We start from the raw sequence: 20,697 nt of genomic DNA, 5'->3' as shown, positions 1-20,697 counted from the left end.
ATAGTAGTCTGAATAGTTCTCCAAATCTACATGTCTAGCTCTTTCACCTGGCATATAAATGACTCCCACTAAGTTTATCCCCGAAAAACTATGACCGAAAGAAGTTTCAGGTTAATATTGGCAATGATTAATTAAAGCACACAAATATATGGTTTCTTGGATGTGGTAGTCAAGAGCATTGTTGCCAGAGATTTAGGTCCCAGTGAAGAGAATCTCGTCGAGGAGATGAAAGGTGAAGCTATTCATGATCGAAATGAAGAGAATCTATAATTTTCGTTTGTTATTTTTGATTGTTTTATCAGTGATTTTGCTGATGGAGTTGTTAGTAACTAGTAAGGAGTAAGTATCTTTATATGAACAAATTCCCTAAGAAAGGAACAATAGTACAATGATTTGTTTGTGGTTGGCGTTTGTTTTGTCTCCCATGTGCTAGTCTGATTCAGTCTCATTTTTAAAGTATTAGTTGTATAAAAGTTAAAAACAATGTTTGTAAAACCCAAGTGATATTTTTTATGGTGAACAAAGAATTTATACATAGCAATAACACACAAGAGTAAGAATAGTCCAATCAGAGATGCATCTTTCCATGGTAACAAATGTAACATCACAAAAATTAAATGGGTCATATAACTTAAAATTGTCATCGGGCCTGTTAAGGCCCAAATAGTCAGAAACATCATTGCAGCCAACTTATGTCCAGTAAACTCTTAGGTGAACCATGAACTAGCCCAAGTCTTTTTTTTTTACAACCGAACTAGCCCAAGTCTACGTTACACATACTACACGTGCGAGTTCACACAAGTAAAACTTTTAATTTCAATTTTTTAATAATTAAACAAAACGTAAGGAAACACAAAACCAAACGCCTCTCTAGGAGAGGAGAACAAAGGCGAGAGGAGAGAGAGAGAAGGGAGGAGAGAGAGAGGATGGGTGAGGTAGCAGAAACAATGACGAAGAAGAAAAAGAAAGGGAGGCCATCTCTTCTAGACCTTCAGAAGCGAGCTATCAAACAGCAACAACAATTACAACAACAGCACCACAGAAACAACAACAACCGCGATGACCACCATAGATCCGGTTCCAAAAACCCTAATTCTCCCAACTCCGGCACCCGATCCAAGCGCGGGAACCCTAATCCCAACGGAGTTTCTTCCTCCGGTTCCCCCTTGAGCGAGGAAGACGACGACGAAGACGAGCGGCGCGAGAAGAAACACAAGCTCTTGTACGGCTTAAACTCCCACTCCAATCGCCATTCTCCTAATCCCCAATCGCGCGGCTCCGATCTGAACCTCGACGAGACTCCCGTCAATAGACGGAAGATCGTCGGCGGCGGCGGCGGATCTGGATTCACGGTTCGTTTTTTTTTTCTAAATTCGAGTTTAGATATGATAAGTTAGGTTTAAATATCGTTGGGATTTTTCGCGCGTTTGTTATGTGAAGTGTTCGTCTTGTGCTTAAAGGAATAATAGAGATGAGTTTGACTGAGTCTTGATTTTGATTGGTTAAAGCTTTTTTCCTTTTTGTTTTTCGTAAATTATGTGGTGTTTAATCAGGTTTTTATTCTCGCTTTAATATGAATATTTATAGTATTTAAAAAGTTGTCTGATTTCTGGTATTTAAAAACCGTTGTTGTTACTTTGAACACTGGAACCATCATGTCTCTCAGACAACAAGTTACAGTTTGTCTTTTCTGTAATAGCAGTTTCTTTTCTTTAGTTGTACCTCCACTTGTACTGTGCGTCATGTTCGATTATTTGCATAAACACGAGCAAATCTAATTTTATTTACGGAAAGAGCTGACCTTTTTAAATGGATTCTTGGAATTGATGATGATGATAAATCCTCTGCAGGGAGAAAAGGCTTCGAAAGCGACAGACATTCTTCAAGGTACCATATATTTATTTCTATAAACCCTTTTTAGTTTCCTTTATTTAATTCTTGAAAAGGCAAAAAAAAATCTGGGAAAATTCGTACGAGGATTAAAAAAGCGAGATTTTTTTTCTGATTATTAATTTTAAAATGTGGATAGAGTCACCCGTGGAGTCTGGCGGCCCCACTACACCTTTGCCAGACAAACAGTTGTTGGTGTTCATCCTCGATAGACTTCAAAAGTAATTGCTCTCTGACATTAGTCTCTGTATTTTGTGTGAAGTGATTACCAACTGGGTTAATGGTTTTTTTTGATCGATGTTGTTTTACAAATACTTGTAGGAAAGATACTTATGGAGTATACTCAGATCCAGTTGATCCTGAGGAGGTGACTAACTGTCAGTCCCTTTTGTTGATGTTAAAAGCTCATCCACGACTCTGTTTGTCTTATCTATGTTTGGTATGTGTTACAGCTTCCTGATTATCACGAGATCATCACGAATCCAATGGATTTTAGCACACTTCGGAAGAAATTGGACTCTGGAGCTTATGCCAGTTTAGAACAATTCGAGGTACGCCTTGCGAGCGTTTAGACTTCCTCGATGCTTCTCCTGAACTTTCATCAGGGTTCCTATCTTTGATAGTTTGAGGCTTTCGAGTTAGTTCCTCGTTTGCTTGTGCTAAAATTATGTGGTAGCTACAGCCTAAAGGAAGTTTAGATACCTGGCATCTTCATTTCAGAACGTTCTTACAGCTTCTTATTGTGCTTTTGGACAACCACTGCTTGATGTTGTTTGCGTGCATGTTATCTGTAGTGTAGGGTGCAGAACTAAGTCTGTGCTCACTCTGAATATATGTAAATTTATGACGAGATTGGTGTCTGAACAGCTCTTTTTTCTGGCAGGGAGATGTGTTTTTAATATGTAGCAATGCAATGGAATACAATTCATCAGACACTGTATATTATCGACAGGTATGTCTTACATTTTAGACTCATTTTATTTCTTTAGATATATCATTAGTTCCATGTTTGTTTCTGAAAATAGTGTGTCATTCTGGCTTTGTAGGCGCGGGCGATACAAGAACTGGCTAAAAAGGACTTTGAGAATTTAAGGCGAGACAGTGATGATGAAGAACCACAAAGCCAACAAGAACAACAGCAGCAGCAACCAAAAGTTGCCAGAAGAGGCCGTCCGCCAAAGAAACATCTCGAACCATCTTCCATTGACCGTACTGCTTCCGAAATTTCAGCTGATGCCGCGCTCATTCCTGGTGGAGATAGCTCTAATAGGTTTTCCGGTGCTTACAATCTAAGAAAGACTCCTCCTTCGCACAAGTTCCGACAAGCAGAAACATCTGTTCGGATCAACCATAACAGCGAAACGCAAAGTGGCTGGTCGGTTGATTGGGAGAACGAGTTTCCACGTAAAAACAAGAATCTCTCTACCTTTTTTTTTCTTTTCTTTTATTTTTTTTTGCCGAATATAAATCATCTTCTCTGTTTCTCTTGCAGCTTCGGTTGTGAAGGCGGTTAACAAGTATGGGATGAAACATTTCAACGTCGATGAGAACAGGCGCGACACCTACAACCACCTCCCTACTTCTACACAGGAGCCATCGGTTTTGACAACGCTTGAAGACGAGTTAAAACAGTTGATTCCAGTACGCTGTTACCAAATTCTCTTACATCATTTTGTATGATGAAACAAGAGTCTTAATCATTTAATTTTACTTTTTTATTTTCACCAGGTTGGACTGACCACTGAGTACGGTTACGCAAGGAGTCTAGCACGGTACGCTGCTAACCTCGGTCCTGTTGCATGGAAAATGGCATCAAAGAGGATCGAAACCGTGTTGCCACCTGGAATCAAATATGGTCCAGGTTGGGTTGAAGAGAACCCAGCAGGAACTGAAGAGGCTGAACCTCAAAAACAAACCGTGCTGGGAAAACAGAAGTGTTCTAATGACTTAGCGTCTGATGATCATACAAACAGAATCTTGTCTCCAACCTCTTCAGTGTCAAGCGCTTTCATAGGAAACAGACATTCTTCTTCTTCTTTTCAAGGAATCGAAGTGACTGCACCTTCTCGTGCCTTCCCATCATCCTCTCGCCAGGCAGGACCGCTGATCAAACCTGAGAGCAGCAACGGTCTAACCCGCGGTTTCAGTGGATTCAGCCATACTCCGACTCCAATGGTCGGAGTCACGAGACAGCAGCAGCCAAACTTAACCAACGAGACCATGCCAGGCTCGCAACAACAACAAGGTTTGTTGTTTCCTTATAATAAACAGGAGTTCGACCGGTTTCCACCTGACCTTAACGCTAGGCTTGTATCACCAAACTCTCCCGGAGCGAATCAGCAGACCGGTTCGTCCTCGTCTCAGCATCCTGATCTGGCGTTACAGCTTTGAAGAAGATGAATGGATCTTTGAAAGAGGACGGAGGAGTGAGTAAACAAGAAGAGGCATTTTTCATTGGCTATTCTCTCAGGCATATATATTTTTCTGGTTTGAAAATCAGTTGTGGAAGGTCATGGCCTATTTGTTGTGACATGAAAATGTATGAGACTAGTCTCTCTATTGTACAGATTGTTGCAACCTTCATATTATTTTAGGGGTAAAAAGAGAAGAAAAATAAAGAAATGAAGAAGAAAAAAACACAGGAGTCTCGCAAGATGTAGAATATAGTTTATAGTTTTGATTTAGTATTTTTCAAATATGAAAATGTTGTAAGTTTTTAAACCTCATTGAATAAGAAACAAAAAGGTCTTCAGCATTTGACCTTTCGGAAATATTATCATCAGTTCTTTCATGCGAGACTTTTGCTGGCTTCGATTCTCAAGCTCCTCGGTAATGGGAAACTCTTACAAACATAAAATACTTTACTGTTAAAATTCAAGATATTAGTATACATTGACAGTTGATTGAATTATTCATGTGTTTAATCAGGAATAATACTAAATGAAACTTACAGCTATCGATCAACGTTTTGTTTAACTACATACATTACAAAATAAAAATAAAAAAAGTTTTCAAATTCGTAGCGTATATAACTCAATAAATGATAGTAGTTTTTTCTTTTATCGAGGTGTTGACTTATATGTATGTTCGTATGCCTTCAAGTTGAAGAGGGACTCACGCAGCATCTCACGGGACTTGCATGAACATGTTGTTTGTTTGGTGGGTCTCGAAGTCTCGTGATATTTATTTTCCTCTGATGAAACCGTTGGTCTTTATATTCACTTGTTTTTTAGTTTTTCATACAAAATCGTTGTGTCTAAGATGTAACTTCAATAGGTTACAAAAAAAAAAGATGTAAACTCGATATATTTTCTTGAATAAGTGAGAAGTGATAGTTAATTTACTTTTTACTTGAAAGTTACATGCAAAAAAAGTTTCTCAAAACTAGAATGTTCACAGATTGCATATATCAATTATCCAACAATATATGGAATATTCGTACCGTACGTCAAAGATTCTTCACGGAACAGCTCTACCGTGTTTAGGTATCGAGTATGCATGTGTCTGACTGTATAACATTCGAGTTTTTTGGTGAGTATAAGTGTCATAAAGTGTTCTGTCGTAAATCATAAGAAAATTATTTACAGGGGTGCGTCTATCTTTTTAGAATGCGTTTACACGTAGAGCAAATTGTACTTGTGTGTCTTTATGCATCAATTTCCGAGTTAGATTGCTATTTCTACGGTCTACAGACACGATTTGTTAGTTGTTTGTCCACTCATAATAAATAAAATAAATATGTTTTCATAAAAATCAAAACAAATGATAAATAACAAAAGAAGTGATTGTCATCATATGAAGATTTTTTTTTTTTGCAAAGAAATGAAGGTTTAGTATTTTCCATGTTAAGATTTCGTAGTACCTTGCAAATTAGTCAAAGACATAATTACATTATTTTGGTTCTTCTTAATCACTTCCGACATTTTGTTAAAAACAGAGAAATTTAATTATGCTGGATGTCATCTCGCATCAAAACCGAATATCACCAATTAGCGGCTTTGAGTGGTAGTAGTTGTTACAGAGTAATTATCAGTAAGTGAAATTTAATTTCAGAAGATCTACATTAACCGATTAACGTCAATAAATATGATAGGAGTAATAAAGAAACGAGCATGTATCTAAAACAGCGGTAAATAAAGTCAAAATGGAATACGAGAGGACAATGTGACCACTAACTAAAGAAAAATTAGTAGGACCCAAAACGTGATGTAATAAGAACGTAAGGTCAATCATTAAAATCTGGACCGTCCATTTGTTGAGAGATAAGAACTGAACATTCACTGTCGGCCTCGTGGGTTCTCTCCTCATCAGACACTGTACTGTTTTTCATTTAAGCGACGGGTCAATCCGAGGGGTATTACGGGAACCTGAAACGGCCAAGCGTTATTATGGGTAAGGGCGTAATGGTAAAATAGCGCACAAGGGTGGACCTGACCGTTTAAAATGCCAGAGAAGCAAGAGAGTTGAAGATGATGATGAGAAAGATATTACGATTTTGTTTGGGCGGAAATTGATTTTAAATTTTTTTAGAAAATAATAAAAAAGCTAATTTTAAACATAAAGGGGTCCTACTTGGGAAAAGAACGACACGAAACTTGTCGTCTTCTACCACTTAAATTTCTAGTAGCTCCAACTAAAAAAGAAAAGAGTTTAACTATACACAAAGAAGGAGGAAGAAGGAGGAAGAAGAACCCAAAACTAAAAGCGGTTGCAAAAACTCCGTGATTGTCTCTCCCGTTTCCTGTGCTGAATTTTGTTTTTTTTTTCATTTCTTTCCTCTCTTGTTTTCTTATGATCCTTGTCATTTTCTGTTGTGATTAGAACTCTTCATTTCTTTTTTATTCATTAGAAAAATATTATTTTATATAAAAAAATTAAACTCTATCTCCTTTCTCTCTCTTCTTGCAATCTATCACAGATTTGGATCTTCTTTTGGTGGGAGGGGAGGGTTTCAATAAACTCATCCAAAAGTTTTTGTTCTTTTGTTTTCTGGAATTATCCAGACTAAATAATCAACCTCTTTAAATCCTAGGTTTTCTTTCTTTTTTCCTTTTGTTTGTAATTTGTCAAGGCTTTTGAGTCTCTGGTGTGTGATATATGTGGAGCTGATTCGGGCTCCATTTCGAGAATACAGAAAAAGAAGAGATGACTTGCTTTTCTTGTTTGAATCCTCGGACCAAGGACATAAGAGTCGACATTGATACCGCACGCCCAACAACCGATTCATCAGGTTCTTTGCTTTCACTGTCTTTATTAAAAAATGAAAGCTGAAATATTTTATTATTTTATTTTATAATGGATTATATGCTTTTGTGATTTACAGTTCGTGGAAGTGATACAACAGGAACAGGGTCCGTTTCGGGTATTTTAGGTGTGTGGTCTTGTTTTAATTATGTTTTGTTTCTTCAGAGTTCATACATTTTTTGGAGTTTAAAACTCTTGTCGGAATTTGGAACAGTTAACGGGAAGGTGGACAGTCCGACGAAGCCTGGTGGTGGAGCTAGGAGTTTCACTTTTAAAGAGTTAGCTGAAGCAACAAGAAACTTCCGTGAAGTTAATTTGCTAGGAGAAGGAGGCTTTGGGAGAGTTTACAAGGGTCGTTTAGATTCAGGACAAGTCAGATCTCTCTCTCTCTCTCTCTCTCTCTCTCTCTCTCTCTCTCTCTCTCTCTCTCTCTCTCTCTCTCTCTCTCTCTCATCTTCCTTTAAAGAACAACTCTGTTTTTTTATGAGACTTTTTTTTGTTTTGACTTTTAATATAATTTAATTGATGAAAGCAGGTGGTGGCTATAAAGCAACTGAATCCAGATGGACTTCAAGGGAACCGAGAGTTCATAGTAGAAGTCCTTATGCTTAGCTTGTTCCACCACCCGAATCTCGTTACGTTGATCGGTTACTGTACTTCTGGTGATCAGAGACTTCTTGTCTATGAATACATGCCTATGGGCAGCTTAGAAGATCACCTCTTTGGTTAGTAGTTCCTCAACTTCCTCTCCATTATTCTTTGTTACAAATCTTTTTTCAACTTCTTTGACTCTTTTTTTTTAATTTTATTATTAATTATTATTTTCAGATTTTGATCCAAATCAAGAACCGTTAACCTGGAACACACGCATGAAAATCGCGGTAGGTGCGGCTCGGGGAATAGAGTATCTTCACTGCACTGCAAACCCGCCCGTGATCTACCGCGACTTGAAATCCGCAAACATATTGCTAGACAAAGAGTTCAACCCCAAGCTCTCTGATTTCGGACTGGCGAAACTCGGTCCGGTAGGAGATAGAACTCATGTCTCCACACGTGTCATGGGAACTTACGGTTACTGCGCTCCCGAGTACGCAATGAGCGGGAAACTTACCGTTAAATCGGATATTTACTGCTTCGGTGTAGTCTTGCTTGAGCTGGTTACTGGGAGGAAAGCCATTGACTTGAGTCAAAAGCAAGGCGAGCAAAATCTTGTCGCTTGGGTAAGTAACCGGATTAAACCACACTTAACTTTCGTTTTTAACCTAAAATAATTTTTTTTTGAACTGTCTCTGCATGGCAGTCACGTCCATACCTTAAGGATCAAAAGAAGTTTGGACACTTAGTGGATCCTTCTCTACGAGGAAAATACCCCAGACGATGTTTAAACTATGCGATTGCGATAATCGCAATGTGTTTGAACGAGGAAGCTCATTATCGACCGTTTATAGGTGACATTGTGGTGGCACTTGAGTACTTAGCCGCACAGAGTCAGTCTCATGAAGCTCGTAACGTCTCCTCCACGTCACCTGAGGTCAGAAGAACGCCGCGACGAGACTCTTAGACACACACGCAAAACTCTTGAGCTCTTTAAGAACTTTCAGTTTGGTGTTCTGTAAAAATGTTTTGTCTTTCGCACAAATAATTTGGTAAATGTGTTTTTAGTTTCTTATTCTTATTTTTCCTACGATGTATATGAGTTTGAAGAAAATTGTCTTTCGTAGATATGTAATGTGCTTTGTCGGTTCAGCTACTTCCAATACCAATGAAGCATCATCTGAAAAAAATACGAAGCATCCATTTTCAAGAAAGTTTCACAAACTCGGTCCGGTAGGAGATAGAACTCATGTATCGACCAGAGTCATGGGAACTTACTGTCACGCACGCAATGAGCGGGAAACTAACCGTTAAATCAGATATATACTGCTTCGGTGTAGACTTAATTGAGCTGGTTACTGGAAGAAAAGCCATTGACTTGAGTCAATGGCAAGGCGAGCAGAATCTTGTTGCTTGGGTAAGTAAGTAAAGTAGTAAAACCGGATTTAACTGGACCTACTCTTCTACATGTCTTCATCACAATGCAAACTTATTTTTAAGTTTGGTGTTCTGTAAAAATGTTTTAAAGAATATAATATAATTTAGTACATTTTAAAAAAAAGAAAAATTTTATACTTATTTTTTCCTATAATGTATGACAATTATGAACATTTGTAAACATAAAAAAAAAGGTCATTGCCATGAACTGTAACAATGAGAAGAAACATGAAGCAGAAGCTTAATGGTATGACTCGGTGTGGTTCTGCCGACACTTACACACTCTTCTACATCTTCATCACAAGTCAACAAAACCCATTCATTGTCTTCATCTAAGTACTTTAGATCACACCTGCTCATATCCTCTATGCTAAAACGCCTCCCTATCTCCCACAGTAGATCAGTTAACCTGCGTGAGTTCCCCATCCGAAATCTGATCTTCTCTTCTCCATAGCTAACTTTAATCCTCAGAAAGTCATCATCTTGAGATGACGACGACAGGTTGGTACTTTGAGGGATGTTTTCTAAACTAGAAAGAGTCAATACACCTCCTCCTACATCAGTTGCTGTTAGTTGGGTTTCGCTGGAGCAACATTGGCTGGAGCTTGAACTGTGACTGTATGGGGAAACAGGTGACCTTGAAAGCTGCAATGGCTGTGGAGGAGGAAAGGTTTTGCCTTGTAGGGGTGGTTCCTGTGACGAGGCTAAGTGAGGAAAACTCGAGTAGAATGAGCCTATGGGAAGAGGACCTGAAACACCTTCAACAGAATCAATCACTCGTTGGATCTTCTGCAGAGAATGTCCCACTTTCTTGATCTTTCTTGAAGGCCATCTCTGTATACCATGTTGCCTGCATATCCTCTTCAAGGTCGTTGGACAAACTGACAAAAGAAAACAAGAGAATCAATCTTAGGACTTACTGATAAACTGAAGTGAAAACAATAGAGCAATGCAGCTTACCACCGATGTTCTTTGCTGCATCTTTCAGACTTCCTGCGAAATGCTGTCGAAGAACGTCCAATGTTATGGTCTTATCTGCTTTCGTACGCTTTTTCTCGACCCCACCACTGGAGAAAGTGCTTCTCTCATTAACATTAGAACCTTTGGTGTAACCAAAACCTCTTTTCAGACCGAACTCATCACTTGCCTTGTCTCCCACGTCAAATATTAATCCAAGATTCTGAGGATTACTACTTTGGTGTAACCAATCTTCGGTATGTTCAGATGTGATCTCTATCTTTGGCGTCACTATCACTTCACACTCATCTTCAAGTTCCTTATCTGTGACAATCCTTAAGCTTCTAGGCACATGAGTCATAACAGTAGAAAGAGCATTCATCACTTTCCTCTGTTCCTCTACATCATCACAGTCTTTAGGCAAAAAGAACTCCAAGACAAAATCAACAGATCCCGTGTGGATGCAGCGTAGTCGTATTGCAACCGAGCCATGCAAACCAAACATATTAGCATGGTGAGAGAGAGGGTACTCAGACTTCTTGTAGTTAGATACATCAGGTGAAAAGCAAGGTCCATTGGTCAAGAAGGCTTGTCCTGCAACCCCTTGGCCTTTCAAGAGGTGATGCTCAGAGCAAGCTTCATGGAACTCACGGACAGTTGGATCACCGAGATAGCATGCATCATCAATGGTTGACACGCAGTGGATGTAGTTCTCATTGTTGTGACGGCACCCGCTTTTGCTTTGATGAAGACAAGAGACCCATGTCTGAGCTAGAGGGAGTTTGTGCGTCTCACAAGCACATCTCAGGAGGTTTCTGATTTCAGGTAGTGCAGCTTTGTAGGATAAGTCACGTCCCTGTAATAAAGAAGAATCTTGTTTATACCAAAATGAGATTCTAAAGAACTTAGGGGTGTATCTAATTAGTAGTTTGAGGTGAATTATATTTAAATGACAAATTAATAGTTATTCAAACTTGAATTTTTTAAAAAAACATGTTAAAATCTATTGAATTTGTTGTTTCATAAAACAATCTGATACCCATTGTTATTGTAGGAAAAAAAAAAATTGTAGATTTTAAAATATTTTAAACGTTTTTAAAGTGTTTGAGTGTAAATTCTTAATTAAAAATAAAAATAATAATCGAAATCTTCTAGTTTTAGATTAGTTTATAGACTGGTTTAATAAAATACATACTAAATTCTCAAATTCATCTAAAATCATTTTAAAACTAATTAAAAATCAAATCCTTCCAAATCACTTCAAAATTTTAGATTGATTACGTCCTTAGTGTGTATTCTTTGATTACCTTTAGAGAAGGCTGAATCAGAACTTCAGTGCTCCTAAGATCAACTGCCTGTGAAACAAAATTACCTTTTTTAGAGAAACCATTTCAACAGCAAAAGCAGAAAGATTTTTTAGAAAAGGACACAAACCTGAAGTGCTCTGCAGATGCTTTCAAGCTCAGGTGCTAGTTTAACCATCTCTGTGGTCATTACAACCTCAATAACACCCAAACAAACCTTACTCCCTTGCTCAAACACTGGAATGGCCAGCGTCCCACGGACATCGCAGTCCTGAGCGTGATAGACTCTAGGATACTCCTCGCTCCTGAAAAACCTAACATCAGGAGTCCACTCAGGAAGCTTCCCCAAGAAAACCCTTCCAGGCAAACCAGCTAAGGCCTTGGAATCATCTTGCTCAGCAGAGAAGTGATAGTTCACAGAGATCTCTCTATAGTTTGCGAGTCTCTGACACAACGGATCGTGGCTATAAGGTTGTTCTCTTGTGGTCAAAACTCGCTTACCACCTCTGTGAACCGGAACCCATAACTGTATAAGCGAGCCTCTCTCTGTTATGTAATCTTTAATGTGTTCAACTGCTTGAACCAATCTTTCTTTGACCGAAGAACCACCACCTCCTGGTCCAATCCACCACCTTTTGTTCCATTGAAACTCATCAAGACTTGCACAATCATGATGACCGTACGTCTGAGATACTACTTCTGATGTGCAGATTGCTGATGTATCTTGAGCTGGAGGCCACATGAAGGAAGATGGATCAGAAGAAGTTAAGTTAAGAAACTCAGATCCATCTGTTGTCTCTAACCAGCAACCATCTAGTAGCAATCCATCCATGAACTCATTGTCCATAACCGTGTTCTCAGTTTGAAGATAATTACTATCTTCCATGGAGAAGTAATGTGCTTCGTTGGTTCAGCTGTTTCAATATCAATGAAGCATCATCAGAAGAAAAGAAAAACGAACCATCTTTTTTCAAGAAAGTTTCACAAATATACAAAAAAACGAACTTCATGCTAATAAACTTCTTTCTAAATGAAAAAAATAATTCCTTTAAAGCTTTAAGAAGATAAATTAGAAGAAATGAACAAAAAAAAAATACTCACAGGATACAATATTCTCGAAGATTCCTTCCTCGAGTGGGCTTCTAAACTTCCTCTTATAAACTGAAGTTTCTTACAAATTTTGTCTGAAATATAAGGAATAGAAATCTCAAACTAAAAGAAACAGAAGCTGTAAAGATGTCTGACTGATTATGTCTCTGATGATGAAGAGGAAAATGAACAAGAAAATAAAAATAATTAAATTGAAAATAAGAATATTTGTGAATCTTGTTGAGAAATTTGTTTTGGTTTCATCTACAGAACATTTCACTCTATATTCCAACTGGAGGAGATAGACAAGAGTAGATTCTACAAATCTGTAGAGAGAGAGTAAGGAATAAACAAAAGAGCAATAACAACAACCTGTGCAGTGAATATCTATTTATGTTGGTTTAGCAAACGTCACGTAGAGAGAATCAGAGAATCTCACCAATAACCATTTTATATTTTTTTTTAAAGAAAAAAAGAATTTTATCTGGAATATCTGTATTCATTTGATTTGACAACAATGCTGAAATATCTTTTATTCAGCAGTGCCGAAATATATTTTATCCAGCGATGCTGAAATACAGGGCTTGTTTATCTGTGAGTGTGATTGGTAACATCAGAGTAAAATGAATTTAAAAGATGTGGTGAAAAAGAGAGAAAAATAAATGGTAAAAAAAATGAGAGAGAAAAAAAGATTTTGGAGCAAAAAGAATTATTTTACCAAAATATAGAGGAAAAATGATAATGCATTTCCCTCGTAATCAATCGTGCCTAGCTAGAGTAATATGAAAAAATAATATTTCATTTGATTGGTGATTTTGTGGCTTAACTGAGAAGTAAATATATATCAAGAGTAAATACTCTATAAATACCATACAATCTTATCCATAAGGTTTAGATAATTAAATCAGTGGTGGTAGAATAAGATTCTAATTTTTTTTTTTTTGGAAATTTCAAATATAATTGCTGATCGTATCTTTAAATATATACCATACTATTTAATATGGCCAATTTAATTTAAAAAATGTATTTGGAGAATGATTCTTCTAACATTTCATTGTGGTGATGACTAAAGCGCATCAATTGCCATTTTCAGACCCTTGTTGCTAAACGGGGATCGGACAAGTTAACAATTTTCTATGTTTATGATTGTCCATCGAAATAGATCACTACCATGTTGGTATATCTCTTATTTTTAAAACTACAGAGAATCAAAGATTCTTGTGCACCAAATAAAAAGAGAATCAAAGATTCTAAAACGATATTATTATGTAGTTTTATAACAAAGGTAAAGAAAAAGAAACGAGTGGGGGAGTAGGCTCTTCTTTCAACTTGGTTATAAATATAATTTTTTAATCAAATTGACAATATAGAATAGTTAAGTAATTGAAAGCCAAGTTCCAAAAAAAAAAAATAGTTAAGTATTTTTTATAGTATTTAGTGTTGGTGGAGAGTATTTAACTATTCTATATTGGCTCCGAATGGTAACTGCGGATTGAGCGGTGCGGGATAAGCGAATTAGTTAATGCGGTGCGGTTTTACTGCGGTTTATACATGAGAAACGCACACTGCGGAACAACTGCGGTTTGTCTAAGCGGTTCGGTTCATAACAAGTTTTGAATGGTGACTGCGGTTGAGAGATGCGAAACAAGCGGATATAAAATTATATTATATTATTTTTAAAAAAATTATAGCTGAAATATGAATAATATCTTCTGGGTATTTCGACATACACATAATATTTTTAAATTATTTTAAAACTAAAATATAGTTAAATTTATAAATATATAAATATATAAAATATAAAAATTTGAATATCTATTCGGTTCTCGATCCGATTTTGGTTCGGTTCTAATTTTTTGGTTCTGGAGATATAAGCCCACTAGTATAATTGACAGATTTAACTACAGTTTGAATAATGCATTACATGTACCCGACCTAGACTAGTTTTTTCGAGTCGATTATGTTTTGGGTTTTCGGGTGTGGACAAAATTGATTTAGTTTTTTTTATCTAGAGACTGAAAAAATGAAAGTTCCAAAAAAGGGAAAAAAATGTAACCACTAATATCAAAATTCCTGGTAGACATAATTTATCTCACAATTGTATGTCGTTAGTTAGTGTATATATTTGTAAAAAAAAATGAACTGTGAAGAAAACAGTAAAATTTTACCTCAACCGCATCAAAAATGATGCGTGACAAAAAGATAGTGCGGGTTCTATTTTTGTTTCTTCGAACATAACCGCCATAGTAACACTTTAATTACTTTATTATTATTTTTTGCTTTGACTAATTACATGCGGGACAAATTTTGTTTGTGGTAACACAAGTTGTGTTATAACGCACCACATACGACGTTTTTGTTTCCCACTCAAGGCCATTATCATTATGTAACCAGTAGCGTTTTCGCCTCGTGAATATTTAAGATGCTACTAACTTTTTGTTAGGCAAGTAGGCAACACTCTTGGTTAATATTCCTTCTCTATCAAACTAAATGCACAATTATTTATAGTTAATTTTACCTTAAATATTATTAAAATTTTATTAAACTTATTCAATTATTTACAAAATCGATTATAACTTATCATTAGTTATACAATTATCACCTTTGCTTTTACATAATACTATTATAGAATTGGGGGAAATCAAACTTTTTGGGGAACCAAAAGAAAAGAAAACTTTGCAAATACAAAAGAAGATTCTGGTTATATAGTTTTAATTATCATCCGGACGAATAGAACCTCTTTTCATAGGGTGATGAAATGTATAGAAAAAGATTAAGATCTCGGACATTTATATATTGATACAAAAAGAGTCCAGTCTCATTAGGGGTCTAATTATTATAAGGTTGGCTGAATCATAAACTCCCACAACAAATAATCGTTAAAAAAATCTCTGCACGTCTTGGTTAGGTATAAAACCTATATACATTTTTAAAATATGTTTGGAGTACACTGGTTGGTAGACCTATAGACTAAGGCCACCCCACGAGATTATACACCTCAGAACTTTAGATATTTTACATAATTTACATTTTATCGTTTTGTATAGTGCATAAGTTCCTTCACATGCAATCAAAGTAAAGTGTCCTTGATTTCGTCATCAAGAAATTGACTTTTTCTGACATGGATCCGAGATCTTGTTAACGACAACATCTTTTAAGATCTCCCGCAGAACCATGTTAGTTTGAGTTTACATTGGTTTATGGGGTTTATTCCGTCTAAACTGATATATTCTGAATTTTAAACGTAATAGTTTTGGACCACTAGCAAAAACAATTCAAAAACAATTCAAAAACACCATTGGATAATTAAACAATCTCTTAAGATGCGCAAAAACAAATCCTTGTAACTTAACGAGGAAAATAAAATATTCGGGTCATCCAATTCCACACCATTCGAAAACTAATATCTATGGCCAATATATTTTACATCAAGGTGGTCAGTGACTTACTGTCTAACCTCTACGCATATCTTAATATGAAATTTAGAAAATAAAGCATTTTCAAATACTTGCCAAGACATCAGATTAGCCGGACTGTATTAGCTAATTAAAGTCTTTATGGTCGTGCGTCTGACATTAGACCACGATACAACTCCAACTATCAGCTCACGTCATAGATGCAATTCTGTAAGAATTAACAAGCACACTAAATCGAGAGAAAAATATTAAAAAATTATGCCTTGAGAAAATATTCGTTAATATGGTGAACAGAAAGATTACAAACATGAATTACCCTTTGGTAAATGTTTCATTGTCACTGTTTATTTTAATGATCTATTACCAATTAATTTAACTGTCCTGCTAATTACTTACGTGTGGATAATATCGTCACGTCTTTGCTTTAGCTGATTGATACTCTACCAAATTACCAATATACCATGTTATAGACAAGTCTTGTTTTCGTGTTTCAAAAAAAAAAAAAAAAGACTAGTCTTGTTTTCATTTCAAGATTCTCTTTTGAAATAAAATAATAGTCGTCGAATTAACTTAATACTCAAGAAACATTGATTTATTGTGAAGGAGATTACAAAGACAGCGATAGTAAAACATCGGTTTATAAGATTACAAGCATCATTATTATACAAACACGAAACAACCATACATGGAATAGTATCTTTTGAAGGATTTAACGACCAAGCGATGATGGATCGATGAGAATATCATATGACTGTACCTTTGAGAGACAAGCATATCTGTAGATTGGTCTCTAGATGCTTGGCCTTACATTGAGACGGCTTGCCAGTTTCTGTCCCAAAGATCGATCAGCCTGTTGGAAGAGAGATTTTATAAGAATTGTTAGTTTTGCTGAAAATGGTGCAAAAACAAAATAGAGTGGAGATTTTATGTTTTTTTTTTGTGTTTCTTACTTGAGACCAATAAGAGATCCAGATGCTACGGATTTCATGAGTGAGACGCGGCTCTGACAGGATCTCAACCCATCTTTTAACAAACCTGTCTTGCCTGTAAACATTTGAAGATTATAAATTAAGCTTTTGTACTTGTGAGGGTTATGTAAGAGAGAGAGAGAGATGAGAGTTTTTCTTTACCTGTCTGGTGCCCAGGATCTGTACCTATCTCCAGCCTGCTTGAAGTTGTTCTCCTTCTTGATGACACACTACAACAATAGCAATGAAACCTTGTTTTAGGAAACCTATTCACAAGCTATATAAGGTTTTGAAAATGTAAAAAAGGCATGGAGTGAATCACATACCTTTGTTCTTATTCCAGTGTAGGATTTGCTAGGGATTGGAACTTTCTCGGCGCAACGGACAGGATCAAACTTTGAAGGGTAATAATTGATCTGCCACAAGCAAACACTCAATAAGTTAACATTTCGATTTTCAAGTAAAAAAAAAAAACACTTGTAGCTCAAGTGGTGATAATACTAAGACGTGTACCTCCTCATCTCTATGCATGAAGTTCATAAAACCTTCATGGTGATTGTTGTGGTGAGCACATTTTGGAGCATTCACCGGTAGCTGGAGATAGTTAGGTCCAAGACGATGTCTCTGAGTGTCACCATACGCAAAGATCCTACACTGAAGCAGCTTGTCATCCGAGTAGTAGATCCCAGGAACCACAAGACCAGGGTTGAAAGCAAGCTGCTCAGTTTCATTAAAGAAGTTGTCAATGGTCCTGTTCAGAACCAAGCGACCAACTGGTTGCAAAGGCAAGATATCCTCAGGCCAGATCTTGGTCACATCAAGCGGGTCGAAATCAAACTTATCCTCATCAGCAGGATCCATCGTCTGGATGAAAAGCTTCCACTCAGGATAGTTACCAGATGAGATAGCATCATGGAGATCCTTGGTAGCATGGCTGTGGTTGGCTCCTCCAACTACCTTAGCCTCTTCATCAGTGAGATTCTTGATCCCACAAGTTGGTTTCCAGTGGAACTTCACGAAGAGAACTTTTCCGGATTTGGAAACTAGAGTGTAGGTGTGGACACCGAACCCTTCCATGTGTCTGTAGTCTTGTGGGATACCAACGTCATCAAACATCCAGCACCATGTTAGCAAACTCTCTGGTAAGTGGGACATGTAGTCTAGTATCCTCCAGTACTCCTGGATGTTTGTTTTCGGGTTCGGCTTGAGGGCATGGACAACATCCGGGAACTGGATCCCGTCACGGATGAAGAACACTGGAGTGTTGTTACCAACTAGATCAAAGTTCCCCTGAAATTATTACAATAGCAGTAGGAGAGACATGCATCAGTGCATCGGTTCTTGTCATAGCCGGATGAATTATTCTCATTGGCTCCCAAATTTTAAAGAATTATTATATATAAATTTAATATCTTAAAATTAGAATATTTTTTTTCCTAGAATTAACTTTAAAATGTTTATGATGTTACAAATTTCAGATCCAGTCTTGTCTCTAAAGAAGCTAGAGGATATAAAAAAGTGGAAACTAGTTATACCTCTCTGGTGTAAAACTTGACGGCGAAGCCACGAATATCCCTCATGGTTTCAGGGCTGGCACGCTCGTGAACGACGGTGGAGAAACGGACGATGACCGGAGTTTGAACACCGGGGGCCCTGAGGAAATCAGCACAAGTGAGGTTGGAAATGTCATGCGTGACCTCGAAAAAACCCTTAGCACTGATTCCTCTAGCATGAACCACTCTCTCAGGGATTCTCTCTCTGGTGAAGTTGGCTACCTTCTCGATCAGATGGTAGTCCTCAAGAAGAACCGGACCTATCCATTCCATAACAAAAGGTTACAACAGTTCTGATTCGTTGAGTTTCATATTAGAATATCAATAATAAGAAGAAGTTATATATATATATATATATATATATATATATATATATATATATATATATATATATATACCTCTTTCTCCGATGGTGAGGGAGGAGATGTTGTTGGAGACTGGAGCACCACCGTTTGTGGTGTAGAACGGAGCGTTGTAGGCGCTCGAAGGACGATACTGCAAAACCACAGTTCGATCGATTATCAGTAAAATCCTATCAATCGAATGGATTCGACAACAACACTCTCGTACGTTGTGAAACGAAACCCTAACTTCAGTTACAAGGTATTAATTTCTCTGCTAACCGCGTTTTCACCAATCACGATAAAAAAAATATTTAATAACTCAATTCGAATAAAACGAAACCCGGTTTATTGGTCGGATCCAGACCGTTGGTTGACAAAGAAGGCTTTTAATTATGGGTAACATGTCGGATAAGGGTGATTAGATAGATTTCACATAAACCAAAAGTCTATTCGATTATTGCTTTGCTTTTTAAGACTTTTTGTATATTCAATGTAGGTGTAATCGGATTCGGATGGTCAGAGATATGTGTTTATAGACGAGAAAATAATATACAAAAATATTGATTGATCATCGACCTACTCTGATTACTGATTAACTGAAACGTTTAAAATGATTAATCATTTGTTTCGACCTAAAGATGCATGCGGCTTTTTTTCACATGCACTGGTTTTTAGATCAAAAACGTTTTAAAGATAACCAGCCCAAAAAAAAAATCAACATCACCATGTATAGCTCAAGATCATAGAATTTAAGCAAAAAAATGAATTCAAGGAAAATTTGAAGAGCATCAATGGGATTGAACTTTCATCTCTTCATTAAAAACAGTGAACATGATTGATTATTTGTCCAAAAAAGAAAAGAATATGATTTGATTAAAGACAGAGAGACACACAAAAAAAGTGGGTAAGAAGAACATGGAGATACCTTGTAAGGATCCATGGTGAAGAAGAAGCCCTGATGATCCCCAAATATAACTGTTGAGGTTTTGGTTTAGTGAGAGTGGAGAGATGAGATCCTGTGCGTTATATAGAGTGAATCGCGTGTGCTATGCATAGTAGCGACGCCCCAGTGGTGGGGGTACTTTTGTCATTTTAAGATCAATTTATCGGTACAGTAAAACCGGGCCAATGTGTTTACTTTTCCTTTGGGATAACAATAATGCCCCCACGTTTTGGTTGTCTTCAATGGCCCCCCGCCCCCACCACTTCGATATTTCTTTTTCCGTTTTTGGCTCCAACCCAAAAAAATCAGTTGGTGATGAACAATAATTTTGATCCAAGTCAGTATTGCTCGAGAGGAGAAAAATACTCAATTATTATTAGAAAAAACAAATCACCAAGTCTCTTTTTTTTTTTTTGCTAAATCACCAAGTCCCATAAACAAACCTTGAGTAACAGATGAATTGTTACCTGATACATAAACTCTTTTAAGATAAATCAACCATAACTCTACTCATAATAAGTATGGTCATTAGTCCAACAAACTTTATTTCAGTGAATTCTTTCTCCTCCCCTCCCTACTCCTACTTGTCCCCGTGATCATTTAAATACATTTTTAGTTTCAATTTATATAATTTAGTTATTTAAAAGAATTATTCCTAAGATGTAAAAAGGATAAAAACTATTTCACTAAAGCTAGATTTTGTTTGTTTCCAGACACTAGTATTTTCATTTTGAATCTTACCATCTCAGTTTATGTATATATAGAGTAAAGTAGCATGGCACATTTCATCACATATGTTTGGTCTGATGACTTTACAGTATCAAAAGAGGAAGCATGTGTCAGACACAGGATGGATAATGCAGGCTGAGGTTTCTACGGTAAAAAATTCCTTTTCCGAGATTATATGATGTTTGGATCGGTCGGCCTGGGATCTGTTTTTCAAACTTGGCAACTCTAT

At 36.8% G+C, this 20,697-nt stretch overlaps 4 protein-coding genes across 4 annotated transcripts; 2 read left to right on the top strand and 2 right to left on the bottom strand.

The window, feature by feature from the left end:
• Positions 1-838: 838 nt before the first annotated feature.
• LOC130498320 (transcription factor GTE4-like) lies at positions 839-4,663 on the top strand. The gene is made up of 9 exons (XM_056991574.1): positions 839-1,352; positions 1,851-1,887; positions 2,030-2,111; positions 2,212-2,257; positions 2,343-2,441; positions 2,774-2,842; positions 2,937-3,294; positions 3,383-3,531; positions 3,619-4,663. Exons 1-9 carry the CDS (start codon positions 927-929, stop codon positions 4,279-4,281), a joined length of 1,929 nt encoding a protein of 642 aa, XP_056847554.1. The 5' UTR covers positions 839-926; the 3' UTR covers positions 4,282-4,663.
• A 1,873-nt stretch (positions 4,664-6,536) lies between these two features.
• LOC108822665 (probable serine/threonine-protein kinase PBL21) lies at positions 6,537-8,878 on the top strand. The gene is made up of 6 exons (XM_018595804.2): positions 6,537-7,120; positions 7,214-7,261; positions 7,349-7,506; positions 7,670-7,859; positions 7,963-8,354; positions 8,435-8,878. The coding sequence occupies exons 1-6, from the start codon at positions 7,036-7,038 to the stop codon at positions 8,693-8,695; spliced, it is 1,134 nt and encodes a 377-aa protein (XP_018451306.1). The 5' UTR covers positions 6,537-7,035; the 3' UTR covers positions 8,696-8,878.
• A 408-nt stretch (positions 8,879-9,286) lies between these two features.
• On the bottom strand, positions 9,287-12,884 carry LOC108822664 (protein NLP4). Its single transcript, XM_018595803.2, has 5 exons — positions 12,528-12,884; positions 11,557-12,340; positions 11,430-11,477; positions 10,126-10,978; positions 9,287-10,046 (listed from the first exon to the last, which is right to left on the bottom strand). The coding sequence occupies exons 2-5, from the start codon at positions 12,310-12,312 to the stop codon at positions 9,361-9,363; spliced, it is 2,343 nt and encodes a 780-aa protein (XP_018451305.2). The 5' UTR covers positions 12,313-12,340; positions 12,528-12,884; the 3' UTR covers positions 9,287-9,360.
• A 3,612-nt stretch (positions 12,885-16,496) lies between these two features.
• LOC130498888 (catalase-3) lies at positions 16,497-19,879 on the bottom strand. The gene is made up of 8 exons (XM_056992654.1): positions 19,722-19,879; positions 18,851-18,947; positions 18,435-18,712; positions 17,413-18,189; positions 17,226-17,315; positions 17,062-17,129; positions 16,882-16,975; positions 16,497-16,781 (listed from the first exon to the last, which is right to left on the bottom strand). Exons 1-8 carry the CDS (start codon positions 19,734-19,736, stop codon positions 16,722-16,724), a joined length of 1,479 nt encoding a protein of 492 aa, XP_056848634.1. The 5' UTR covers positions 19,737-19,879; the 3' UTR covers positions 16,497-16,721.
• Between the last annotated feature and the right edge of the window lie 818 nt (positions 19,880-20,697).

The sequence above is a fragment of the Raphanus sativus genome, chromosome 8 (genome assembly GCF_000801105.2).
Source record: "Raphanus sativus cultivar WK10039 chromosome 8, ASM80110v3, whole genome shotgun sequence".
Classification (NCBI taxonomy): domain Eukaryota; kingdom Viridiplantae; phylum Streptophyta; class Magnoliopsida; order Brassicales; family Brassicaceae; genus Raphanus; species Raphanus sativus.
Note: the sequence above shows the minus strand (reverse complement) of the source record. Positions and strands in the feature narration are given on the sequence as shown.